Below are 12,996 nucleotides of genomic sequence, written 5' to 3'. Positions count from 1 at the left end.
GGCGCTGGAGGCGGGCGGGAAGCTGGGCGGCGTTCCCGCCCAGGGCACTCAGCCGCTGCCACGGCGATGGCGGCCGCGGCCGCGCCGCCACCAACCCAACTACCGCTCCCAGCAGGCACCGCGGCCCGGCCGGGCCCCGTCGGCGCATGCGCCGAGAGGGGGGGACGCGCACCCTCGCTCGCAGGCCTGCCCCGCCCCTCCTCTCTCAACCCATTGGCTGCTGCCCGCCGGAAGTAGCCGCGCCCCTGTGCCCGCTGGGAGTTGTGGTTTTCTCCCCTCCACAGGACAGCAGCGTGGGCGGGGCGGGTGGGACGCGCGTACTACCGGTCCCGGCGTGCCGCGTGGCCCGCCTCGCCCCGCCCCGCCCCGGCCCGGAAGGAGCCGTCAGCAGACGGCGGTGGCGGTTGCCGCTGGAGCCGGCGGGTGGCGATGGCCGGGCAGATGGCGGTGCTGGGTGAGCGCGGGCGGCGGCCCGGGGTCCTGGTCCGCCCCTCGGGCTGCTGAAGGGACGGTGCCCGGGGGGTGGGCGGCGGTGGGGCCGGCGGAGCGCTGGGGAGCCCCCGGGAGCTCCCGCCCCCGGTGTGGCGGCCTCCGCCGGGCAGGGCCCAGGCGCCTCTCGTCACCCTGCCTCAAGCGGTGGGCGCTGAGCGCGGCTGCGTGGTGGTTGGGGCTCTTTCTGCCGGCGTTATTGCCCCGGACGGGCTTTTCAGGATGGTGCGGGTGTGCTCTCCGTTTGGAAAGCCGAAGGGCTCAGTGGCTTGGTGCTGAGAAAGGTCTTGGAGGATTCATAGCCAAAAGTAAACCTGTGCTTTCTCACTGGTCTGTTTGAAGCACAGCTTTCCTGCTGGGAAAAAGAGCTTATCCACTGTGATATTTAAGCTATTTAGTTTTATTCTTGAGATTTTGTTTGTTTGGTGGTGCTTTTTTATCTCCTCTGAGGCGTTGTTTATTAGATTTTTGGTTTCTTGCTTTGTCGATTATATGTAAAATTAAAAAAAAAACAAAAACAAAACCTACTCAGCATTTAAGCTACTCTGCCCCTTGATGTCAAGGCATCGAAAAGACTCAGGTGTGGGAAGGTGCTTTTTGGGAGCTATGACTGAAATAGGAGGAGTTAGCATGGGTTGGCATCTCCTTATTTCTAGACTTCCAGTGAAGTTGGAGGAGATGTTTGAATTGGGAATTTGTCATTTCGCTATGATTTTGTGTGGCCTCGTTAACTAGATGTCCCTTACGGGTCATTCGTAGGCAATTCCCCTAAAATACTAATTAGCCTATATTCTTGAAGTACCTTGCAGAGAGAAAAAAAAATCATTACAGCGTAGTGATATTTTTGGCTTTGCTGTACCTCTTGGGCTTTTCTAAATCAGTTTTGATTTTAATGACTAAGATTTTTGACTCTTCTGACCACTTTTTCTTGAAATAAGGGACCTGAACTTGGTGGTGATCTTTGAAGAAGTTGAAAACTAATCAGGTAGCTGGAATAGGCTTCAGAGCATGAAATAAAACTGCCTGAGGGGTAATGCATAATACTGTGTAATTTGCATTGACTTCTAAGTTTACAGCAGTAGATACTCTAACCCTCTTTTTAAAAAATCTGTGTTTCAGGTTCAGCTATTCTGGCTCTCTTGTTAGCTGGCTATCTAGCACAGCAATATTTACCAATGCCTACACCGAAAGTAATTGGGATTGACCTTGGCACAACTTACTGCTCTGTTGGTGTCTTTCTTCCTGGAACAGGGGAGGTGAAGGTTATTGCAGATGAAAGTGGGCACAAGAGCATACCAAGTATAGTTTCTCTCACGGAGAGAGGTGTGTATGTAGGATATGATGGCCTAGAACTGGCTGATTCAAATCCTCAGAACACCATATATGATGCGAAAAGATTCATTGGGAAAATCTTCACTTCAGAAGAACTGAAAAGCGAAAGTAGCAGGTATCCCTTTAAGGTAAGTAACCATCTTCTTCAGTTCTGTCCAAGCAGTAAGCTACAGACGCTTGAAATAGCTAGTAGGTGACCAACTTGTCTGACCTTGAGTCATTTGGATCAATCTGATATGCCTGAACACTGTAAGAGGTATCCAGAGAGGGGAGGAGGAAACAGTTGTGGAAGTTGCCTACTTCTGCGAGAGAGCCGATAATGACTTTTCTAGAGGACCCTGTCCTCTACTGTGAAGTGTGTTTCTGGGTAACCTTCCAGCACGTTCTCTTAAAGTATAAATTTCAACTTGAAATTCTAACTGTGCTTTCTGAAACTTCACTTTTTCCCTGAGATTAAAAAAAAAAAGTCATGTCTTGTCTGTCCCAGTGCATTTTTTTCCTTAGTGCTTTTCTAGTGCTTATTTGACCAGCAGCAGATCTTGAAAGCTGCTTTTGAAAAAAAGTACTGTGTTGATTTAGCATGGTGCAGTATTTGCTGAAAAGAGACAGATTTTCAGGTACTACAAACAGTTTTTGAGCTCTTTACTTGTCAAGAGAAGCTGTTCCAATACCAATCAGTTTGCTTCCTTTCAGAAAGAAGAACCTACAGGAGGCTTTATCAGTAGGGTAAACCTTTAGAATAAAAAGCAGTACTTTTATCTTTGAATGTTGAAGTTGATTACATGGTTGCTAGGTCTTATTTTTTTAATGTCTCACCCGGGCACAGTGGTTGTCACTACTTTGGATAATACTCAGACCCCTTAAGTGGCATGTTTTGCATAATACTCGTAGTCAAGGAATAAAGGTGATTGAAGAAGCGGCAAAAGCACATTCATATTTTTCCAGGAGAAACAGACTATATGCAAATAAAACATTTGGTGGGAGAAGGGTGGGAGAACAAAAGAAAAAGACTTCCCACCTGTGGGTTGTGTTGCTTTTTCTTCCTAGATTTTCAACAACAATGGATCAGCTGAATTTTCTGTGACAATTAACGAAACCTTTCGCATCACTCCAGAGCATATTGGCTCTCAGCTGCTACTGAAATTGAAGAGAATGGCAGAGGACGATCTTGGCATGCCCATTTCGAAGGCAGTCATCTCTGTGCCAGCAGAGTTTGATGAGAGGCAACGGAATTGTACCATTAAGGCAGCTAACCTTGCAGGTGATGTCTCTTTATTCCAGCATTTTTCTATGAAACCTTCAGGTCTGTTTCACTAACAGTGATGTCTTTGGGGTGGATATAGAATCAATGATAGAGAACTTCTGAATAGATTTTCGTTTCTTACAGACCACTAAGAATTGTGAGGAACAACAGAGAACTCTTAGGTACTGACAGGTGCAGCTGACTAATGCCATATATAGCTAGAAGTAGTAAGTTTTACTTGAGGGAGTAATGTCTTGGTAATCTCCAAATAGACTATCCAGAGCACCCTTGGACAATAATTTAAACAGAAATAGAACATGTGAAATAAGTCTCCTTGGCAAGGTTTCTCTGGAAGAAATGTGTTTGGGCAAATCATGGTTCATGACTTCACCCTGATGCTGAAGTAGTACTACTTTAGGCTTAAATAAGGAGAAGAGTTCATTGAGTATTATTGCTTAGAAAATTATTTCCTTTAGATCTGGCATTTAACTTAAGGCAAGTTTGGTTAAAAAAAATGAAATGGCAAATGTCATCATGATATGAATTGCAGTTTTCTGTAGTGTATCTGACTGTTGCTGGGTATCTTTGCTCTTTATAGGGCTAAAAATTTTGCGAGTAATCAATGAACCCACAGCTGCAGCTATGGCTTATGGACTCCACAAAGCTGATGTGTTTAATGTTCTGGTGGTGGATCTGGGTGGAGGAACTTTGGATGTGTCTCTGTTGAACAAGCAGGGAGGGATGTTCCTCACACGGGCCATGGCAGGTGAGAAAAATGCTTTACTTTCTCAGGGAGTTGGGGGGGGGGGGCGGGGGGGGGAAGGAAAGGTGCACCTAATGTCACCACTAGAGGGGCTCTTTAAAACATACCAGCCTTGTCACAAAGTGTTCTCCAAACGTGTTCTCAGCTGCCTTTCATGCAAAATTAGGTTTGTGACTGGCTTCCAACGATTGAGATAAATTCACAGGTTTTGGCTGACTCAAAGGAGTAAGCTGTGGTTTCATTTTATCCATGGCTATTAACTTTTGTGCCCACTAGTAAAGTGCTGGTGGGTATTACAATTACTTTGACTGCACTTTCGGGAACTGTGGGTAGTACAAATCTGTTACCTTTGTCCATACTGGAAATACTGGCAAATCACTGGCCAGTGCTTTAGAGCACCCTCGCCTTGTGTTTGGCTCCAGCTCAGTAGGGCAGGGTTTGGGAGTGTGCATGCTGCTAACCCAGAAGTAAGTTTTCTGATACGTATGTGCCAGAGTGATTCATCACTTGGCAAAGAGTTCTGGCAGCGATGTTTGGTAAAACTAGTGAATACACAACTGCTTTTCAGATGACCGGGATTCAGACAGGTCTGGGATGCCATGCTAACTGTCTGCATTGCCTTCGGTGAACAAGTTTTGATGTGAGCTGCTGCTCAGTCCAGTAAGAGTGGAACAGCAAGAAATAATCAGCAGATTCATTTTGATTTATTTAGGTAGAGGTCCACTAAGTGAATTCCTGTTTTCAGTCGAAACAAAATGGTGGAAACTTTGAGAGTATTGTTCCACACAGATGAAAATCTGCAGACCGTTTTTTTTTAACTCTGTTGAATGGAAAGCATGAACAATCATTTGAAAGGTTTTGCAAACATGGTGCAAGAATAATCTTTCAGTGGAAATTGTTTATACACTTTTTTCTTTCTCTCTCTCTCTGAAGGCTAATATAAGATATACCCGTTAATAGAACTTGAAACGCACTGCTTACGTTTTATCACTTTCTTCTGCTTTTGGCAGTGTGTATACATATACTTCAGTAGCATGTAGTTTTTCATGTGGGTGCATGAAGACATTGAATAACTTGAAACTGCTAAAACAATAATCACAGTAAAGCTGTATTGTGGAAGTGCTAAGAGAAAAATCCATTCTGGGCAGAGAGAGAAATTTGAAACTGGGAATTTTAGCTGGAAAAACAATTTGCTGTGAAAGATTGCACTTCAGTGTAGGGTTCCAGCTAGAAATTTATTGTTATGTGCTTTCTTCTATAGAGAATACCTCTGAGTTAACAACCACTGCTTTTTTGTTACTGTGTAGCAGAGCAGTTCCAGGGGAAAAACATCGAGGGGGTAGATTCTAAAATAGTTGCTAAATAAAAATCTAGAAACTACTATCCATCGTGTGTTCTTCAGTGGACAACAATTACGCCTGTTTTCGCAGCTCTGTGAGCTCTTGTGCTGTACTTGTAGTCCTGATATCATTGCTCTGGCCCTTGAGCACATCTGCCAGTAAAGGAGAAGATGCGTGCTGCTTTCTGAAGCTTTGGAGGTGATGTGTCTGATGCCTTCTGTTCTGATGTTTCAGGTAACAACAAACTTGGAGGACAGGATTTTAATCAGAGGTTGATGCTGTATTTATATGATCAGCTCCATCAAACATATGGTTCTCTGCCAACAAGAAAAGAAGAAATACATCGCCTCAGACAGGCTGTGGAGGCAGTTAAGTTAAACCTGACTGTTCATGAGGCAGCTACGCTAAGGGTGTTATTGACTATGCCAGAAAGGAAGCTTACAGAAGAACTTCCGGAAAGTGAGGTAGAAACAAAGACTGTGCTGACAGGCAAGCTTTCACAAAAACCAAAAGATCTGAAAAATCTTGAAGACACTTCAAAAGTAGAGAACAACTTTATCAAAGTTGTGTTTGAAATGGAAATATCTAGGAAGCTTTTTGAGATGTTAAATGAGGACCTTTTTGAGAAGATTCTTGTGCCCATTGAACAAGTGTTGAAGGAAGGCCACCTACATAAAGCAGAAGTGGATGAAATTGTCTTAGTTGGAGGTTCCACCCGGATTCCTCAAATACGTAAAGTTATTCAGGATTTCTTTGGAAAGGAACCTAACACCTCTGTAGATCCGGATCTAGCAGTTGTAATGGGCGTAGCTATCCAAGCAGGGATTGTTGGTGGGTCCTGGCCTCTTCAAGTCAGTGCTATAGAAATTCCTAATAAGCATTTACGGAAGACTAATTTTAACTGAAAATAAATTCTTGCCTGTTGCATTCCATCTCTCCAAAAGTGTACTCTGATGGTGCATACTTACCTGTCCGGCAGGGGAGCCTAATCTTAGCCGTATTATATTAATGTTTTATCTACTCCAGTTAGGTGTTACCGGACACCTAAGTGTGTTAAAGCTAGATGTTACTTTAAAGGTACGAGTGATTTCTGAAGTTCTGAGGTGTCCTGTATTTGCTTGTACATTGGATATTGGGTGAAAATGCTCGTGATGACACACCCACGTTTTCTTGCTAAATTTTATTAGCAGATCCTGAAGAGGTGTATGTTTAAAATACAATGGGAGTGTGACCAAAGGTTAGAGATACTGTGGTATGGTACTGTAGGTGTTCCCAGGTCCAATATATTTACTTTGAAAGAATGTGAAGCAGTGTTAATGCACTTAGCACTAGCAGTGTTGAGCTTAAATTTATTTATTAAATTGAGTCATTTGAGCATTTAAGCACCTTTCTAAAAGGCATGTTGCAGCTTGAATGAGACTTACGCGTTCATGTGATTCTTCTGCTGTTCATAACAGCATAAAGGTATTACTGAGGCGATATGAAAAATTGTCTCATATTTCAGCCGAACCATCCTAAAATGTAGTTACTTAGTGTGTCTCCAAGGGCTTACTTCCTGATCTGGCTTTGATGGTTCATGTACAGGTGCTGCTGTCATACCACTGATGTTCTCCACAGAGAACAAGGGCATATCCCTGACTATTTATACCTCCCCCTGCCTTCTTTGAAAACTGCAGTAATTTTATGTATCTTAAAGCTACACCTGTATATCTTCCCTTGAATTTGACCAACACGATTTTCATTGTTGCACATCTACAAGTGTGTGATGTCTTTCCCCTGGAGTACCCCAGACTGTACTGTTCTCAGGGAGAAAGTGTGGGACAGAAGGGACTGCCTGGATGAAGTCTAGTTCCCATAGTCCTAGTAAATGAAAATTCACCCAACTGTTTTGTACTTTTTGGCTTGTATCTCTGGTTTAAGTTTTCTCATATCCCCACGCTAAACAACATAGATCAGAGACTGTAGCTGTTATTTTGGGGAGGAAGCAGTGTGTGTTACACAGGATTTGAGATGGCACATTTTAGGACTTTATTTTAGGCAAATAGTTTGCCACACAGCTATCTAGCAAATGCATGAGAAGAAAAAAAGTAATAATCTGAAAAAAAAAACCCTGGTGACAGTTCTGCTCTCTTTAGAGAGTTTAATATTTAAAGGCCAGTTGAATTCTTTTATCTGTGTAGAACTTCCTATGATGAAAACACTTCATTCAGGTAAGACTGGCTTCAACATCCATCAAGCTAGTCTTAATCAGGTAAGCTGTAGTAACAGGTGGTTCTGAGCATTTTCTTATGTTCTCCAGAATAATTTTGTTTGTATTAAGCTTGCCAAGATAATATGTGGGGCTTAGATTTATTGTCTAACCTATGACTATATTAAAATAGGTTTATTATTCTCCTGGCAGTAGGCCTGATTTATGGCACTGCCATAAATCAGCTGTGCTGATTCAGCTGTTTGCATAGCTATTGTCTAAACATATCTTTGAAGTAATCCAATTAAAAACCTCTTAAATTGAATCACAGTTGCACACAAACATTCCATCAGCATTGTTTAACTTCACAGAAGATTCCCAAAATACTGCTAACATCTGTTTAATTTCCCTGAGTTGAAAACCAAAGTGATTTTTTATTTGAGGATTTTTTTTTTTTTTTCCTTTGTACCTCTTTGAAAGTGACCCTGTCTAAGTCTGTATGGAACTTTCAGTAACTAAAACTCCTGTGTTGAAAGAAGTGCCTCTTCAGTGAAGTCATGGATGAATGCCAATATACAGTACAGTTCTTGTACGCAGTTGCTATCTGGGGCCTTTGCTTTGCAGATAAAAGTATCTATTTAATTCAGCATATTCCAATGTCTTTGGAGTCATTGCGGCCTTTCCTTCTGCCCTGCTGTAAATTCATCTCAAACTCTACTGGAGTTACAGTAGGTCTTCAGTCTTTTTTTTTTTTTTTTTAATGCACTGTGTAAAATAAGCAGATCACAGTGAAGTTAAACTATCAGAAACTTTTTGCAATTTTGGGACAAGTTAGGTAGGAGTGTGGGCATAACTTGTAACTGTTTAACTCTCAATGCAAATAAATGAAGAACTTTTTTTTCTTTTGCATACTCCTTCACTCTGAAGGAGTTAAATCTCCGTCAGTGTTAATCTGGGAATTGTAAGGGAAGGGTGAGTTGTTTACTTGTTTAAAAATAAAAATTCACAAGAGGGTATTTATTCAGATTTCTATACAGATTTTTTTTTTTGAGAAGCTACTGTACATTAGATATCTCACAATGCATCCTTATTTATTAAATAACTTTTCTGAATTCTGCAATCAAGTTATTTATTTTGTATCTTTTTTGATTTTAATACTGTATTTTGGCACAAACCCTTGAATTTTAAAGATGAGTCCACTGTACTAAGTGGATATTTCCAGGTATGCGCATGTGCTGCTTACCAGAAGTCTCTCTTTAAACAAATTGATATTTGAAGGCTGAAATCTTTCTGCAAATAATCCTTGAAATCTGAGTATGGTTGCCTGTGGTGTTCGGTGTGTAACAAATTTATACTGCTAAAGCCTGTTTTGTGAGTTGAAATTCTGAAAGTATGTCTCACCAATTGTATGTTCCTGAATTGTTTCCAAGTGCAAATGATGAAATGCATTTTATAAATAACCTTTTAGAATGTTTTTATTAAAAGCAATTTCTGACCCTTGGATATGTCTTGTTTCAATTTCTCAGGGCAATACTGTAACAGCACTTGACTTCTTTTAGAGGTTAGAGGATGACGTTGTAATCCCTCAATTTGCCAAGGGGTTGCTATACCCTGGAGTGACAGATATTCTCTGGGGAGTGGCACAGAGGAGCGTTAGGAACTGGGGTGGGAGGGGAAAAAACCCTTTCTCCTCAGGCTGCACTTTGGGGTGGAAGAATGGAACCAAGAAGAAAAGTGCAGGTTGATACAAAGAAAAGCAAGGAATGACGGGGAGGAAGGAGGAAGCACTGGGCTCAGGGGGTGACAAACTCCTTGCTCCTCTTGCCAGTGGGAGCACTCTTACGTTTAAGCTACTTGTGCCCTGCCTGCTGGATCACAGGATGGGGGGCAGGAACAGACCCTTCCCTGCGTTGGTCAACAGCCAGAGGGAGGATGGATGTGGGGAATGGTTCCCAGCATGTGCAGGGTGAAGGCTGGGGACAGGTTCATGCAGAATATGAGCAAATGTGATGTTTGAAAAGTTGCAGGTAGGGAAGCTTGACTTAGTAGGTTCCAAATTGTCAGTATTTCCAGCTGTGAGATGGCTTCTACATGTGTGTCATCTTGGGATTCGGGCTGGGAAATGTAAGGTCTAGAGAGCCTGAACAATGATGGTGTTTCATATATGAATCTTTTAGTCTGTCCAAAACTTTCATGGATGACTTCTGCCCAGAAACAGCCAGAGAAAATGCTACAGAGCATTTGCAAGCCTCTTGCTTCCCCTGTGCAAAAGCTGTGATGATAACCTTCCAACCTTCCCCCACCAGACAGCAGTCAGCTATGGCAGGCATAAGGCAGAAATGTGTATGTTCCTGTGAGTTTCCCCTCAACTTCTTTCCAGGTTTTTCCTGTGATACTGCCAGGAAAGTGAAGAACAAGGGCTAGAAGCAGGGCTGGGGGAAGTGGCACCGGAGAAGATGGTGCCTCTGGGATTTTTGAATGTGGTAGAGAAGGAAGTTGAAGCAGACCAGGGGCAGGTTCTGCTCCATGTTTCTCCCCGTGAAAAGGAAAAAGAGTCCTGGTGCCCTTCTGAGCCTCACTATCACTTTAGGCTATGCCCTCATACCCTGGCTGTCTCACCCTTCCTTTCCCTAACCCAAGCAGCTTAGCTGGAAAAGGAGGCCGAGCAGTAGCTCCTCAAAGGGATGAACAGTTGGGTCCCTCATACTGTCTCCAACCAAGTGAAGGTCATCTGCCCAGGCAGAAGGCCCTGGGAGAAAAGCCCCAAGGACCTTCTGGGGAGTCTCAGCAGTTAGTGGCCCATGTGGGGCAGAGCCTTTCAGGGGTGGTGGGTGCGTATGAGTAGCCCCACAGGATGAGGCTGGGACCTGATCCCCAAATGCCCTAAAGGCATAGGAGAGTTGCTTTTTGGAGGAGAAAGTGCAAGAGAGGTGAGGTATGTGCTGAGCAGGCCGTTGACATGGCTTCGTTGGTGCTGTCAAGGGAGCCCGCTGGTGCCACCGTGTTTGGTGGGTTCGTTGGGTACTGCAAAGCCTCAATTAACATTGAACTTGAGGCAGCCAAGTGTTCCCTCTTTGTTTATTACAGTGAGTGTCTTTGACATCAGGTGTCTGAGGAGAGTGGAGGTTGCAGACCCTGGGTGATGTTCTTACTGCAGAATTGCCTTTTCCTGCCTGCCCTACATTTTTTGGATGGTTTACTTTGGTAAGCTACTGCTGCATGAAAACATTGGAACATACCATGCTACTTCTGCCTCCACTGCATCTCCTTTTTCAAAGTAGACCTGTATGTGAGGACTACATATATATATACATACGCTGAAAAGAGAAGGAATGGCTCTTTGGCTTTTTTGATACTAGTCCATCATTTTCTTTTCTCTCAGACTTCGCAATTATTCAACCTGCAGCTTTTCCCAACTGTGGTCTGAAGGTAATCTGAAGCTGTAAGACTATGTCAGCCCACCAGTAAGCACAGAAAACCCTCCTCCCCATAAATTTAAAAAAAAAAAAAAAAGTAAAAATTACCATGCACTGATGCCATTCCTCAGATGATTGTTTTCTCTGGACCTTGCAAAAAGGGTTGGTCTCTGAGGTACCAAAGTCCACCTCCCCTAGCCTTGCACCTAAAACTTATTAATCAGTTTAGGAATGGCACTCACTTCAGTCCTTTCCAGTTCCTCTGCAAGACTTCCAGGTAAGGGTGGGCTTGGAAAGGAGCATGAAGGTGGGGAAGGGATGGGGACAAGGTTGAGGGAAGGGGAGCCCCAGATGAGCCTGCCTGTGGCACTTTGAATGGTGCGAGGCAGGTAAATGTTGGCATGAGAAGGTTCTGCTCTGTTGGGAAGGTACTGTTGGCCTCACTTGGGGGAAAGAAGAGGAAAACAGAGATGAAAAGCCAAAAGGTGTTCTCTCTCCTGAGAAACATTCTGTCACACCAGTCTCTCCAGGACTTTCAGAAGGCAATAGTTACTTGGGCAGGGTTGTTCTTAGTCTAAAATAATTATAAGCTTCTAACAGTTTTGTGCAAGTGATAGTATATTTAGTTAAACTAGATAGCACTCTGTTCTTAATGTAGGAAGACAGGCTTTCTTTTTTACCTTCAGGAAAGGGTAGAGGAATCATTCACTGCAGTAGAATCACATCTTTGAGGAACTCTCTTCAGAGAGCCTCCATCACTTCTCACCACCTTTCTAAAACAGCAAATATGGTTTGCTTGCTATCAGAAAAGAAATTAAGATCTTACTTGATATTAACCAGGTGTCAATATTAGAGCAATATAACAGGACTGTAGCCTGAAACTTTATTCATGTACTTTGTTTTTTTTTTATTTTTTTAAAAGCAATTAATGGGGATCTTCTCTTAGTTTCTGAAGATTGCAGTGACTGAGTTGGTATTAAATTTGAAGAGTTTTAAGAACTGTAATAAAAATGAAAATTAATATTTATGTGGCCTACAGAAGCATAGGCATGTTTAACTGAAACTTTCAATAAATGCACGTAACTTGTCCTGCTGCTGTAATTAGTACTGAGGTTTGCATTAAAATCTGCTAGCAAAGAGATCATGCACCTGACTTCATTTTCCTGGGATTCTTTCACAATGTGATTCTGTAATGCTCAATTAGATACAAAAGACATGATTTTCAGTTATTTGAAATAATTTTTCAGTTATTCAGAAATCACAAGGTCAAAATGAAAAATTAACTATGTGGCAAGTTTATAGCCTCAAAAATTACCTAAGTATAGATGCCAATATGCATGCCCTAAAAATCAGCACCAAGTGACATCTGCCTGTATGTCCACACAATAAGCAGATTTGGTATTTTATGGATTTGCAATCATAATAAGAATGTATTAACTAAATGGGCATAATGTCAGAGCAACGTAAGTATTTTTTTTTAATTAAAAATAGTGTGTGAGCAGCAAGATTTATTTTTCAATCAGTCTTTACTTGTGTAACAGTTAAAATATGCCATGAAATTACCGCTTCATTATGTTGTTCCAGTGTCAATATGATCAAAGTAAGTGATTTGCATAAAATCAGAAAGTTATTTTAAGAAACCTGATCAATACATATAGATTGTAGTAAACAGCAATGCTGTGAGGAGGTTTTGAGTAAGCTAGTTATTTTATATGGAATATAAATAAAATATTCCATATATATATGTGGAATGCCAGATACCCCTTGAGTGTTTACTGGAGTAAGGAATTCTTGTCTTCATTAAGAATTCCTTCATTAGTTTTCTTTATCTCCTTATCCCAGCTTCTGCAATCATTTCAGAAAAGGCACCTCTTCGCTGTAACAAATTATGTGGTGTATCATATTCTAGAATCCTTCCTGCATCCAGAACAAGCACTCTACAATGCAAAAGCAGAAAGATTACAGAAGAATTAAAATCAGCTCTTCAACAATATTTTCCAGTCCCTATACAGATAGCTCTGGATAATGGGAACTCTTATTTAGAAGACATATATCATCGCACTAGGTAATTCATTAGCTTCTAAAGCTAGGAACTCCTATATTTAAAAAAGCCTTTTGAAAATGGCATTTTTGCTTAATTGGTAAAAATGCTACAATACAGTCCATTTACTCTACAGAATTAAGTGGTCTTAATAGTAGCTTATACCTGTACCTTAGAAGGAAAA

At 42.2% G+C, this 12,996-nt stretch overlaps 2 protein-coding genes across 2 annotated transcripts in view; one reads left to right on the top strand and one right to left on the bottom strand.

Annotated features, from left to right (window-relative positions):
* The first annotated feature begins 394 nt into the window (after nucleotides 1-394).
* On the top strand, nucleotides 395-8,856 carry HSPA13 (heat shock protein family A (Hsp70) member 13). Its single transcript, XM_074813606.1, has 5 exons — nucleotides 395-454; nucleotides 1,609-1,949; nucleotides 2,869-3,082; nucleotides 3,663-3,830; nucleotides 5,402-8,856. The coding sequence occupies exons 1-5, from the start codon at nucleotides 430-432 to the stop codon at nucleotides 6,070-6,072; spliced, it is 1,419 nt and encodes a 472-aa protein (XP_074669707.1). The 5' UTR covers nucleotides 395-429; the 3' UTR covers nucleotides 6,073-8,856.
* Nucleotides 8,857-12,264: 3,408 nt separating this feature from the next.
* LOC141918726 (multidrug resistance-associated protein 1-like) overlaps nucleotides 12,265-12,996 on the bottom strand; it is a 42,760-nt gene continuing 42,028 nt past the window's right edge. The window contains exon 28 of the mRNA XM_074813598.1: nucleotides 12,265-12,708. Coding sequence (XP_074669699.1) covers nucleotides 12,597-12,708 — 112 coding nt within the window. The 3' untranslated portion in view covers nucleotides 12,265-12,596. The remainder of the gene's footprint in view (nucleotides 12,709-12,996) is intronic.

Source organism: Strix aluco, chromosome 2 (genome assembly GCF_031877795.1).
Source record: "Strix aluco isolate bStrAlu1 chromosome 2, bStrAlu1.hap1, whole genome shotgun sequence".
Taxonomy (NCBI): domain Eukaryota; kingdom Metazoa; phylum Chordata; class Aves; order Strigiformes; family Strigidae; genus Strix; species Strix aluco.
This window is presented reverse-complemented; position numbering and strand designations above follow the sequence as displayed.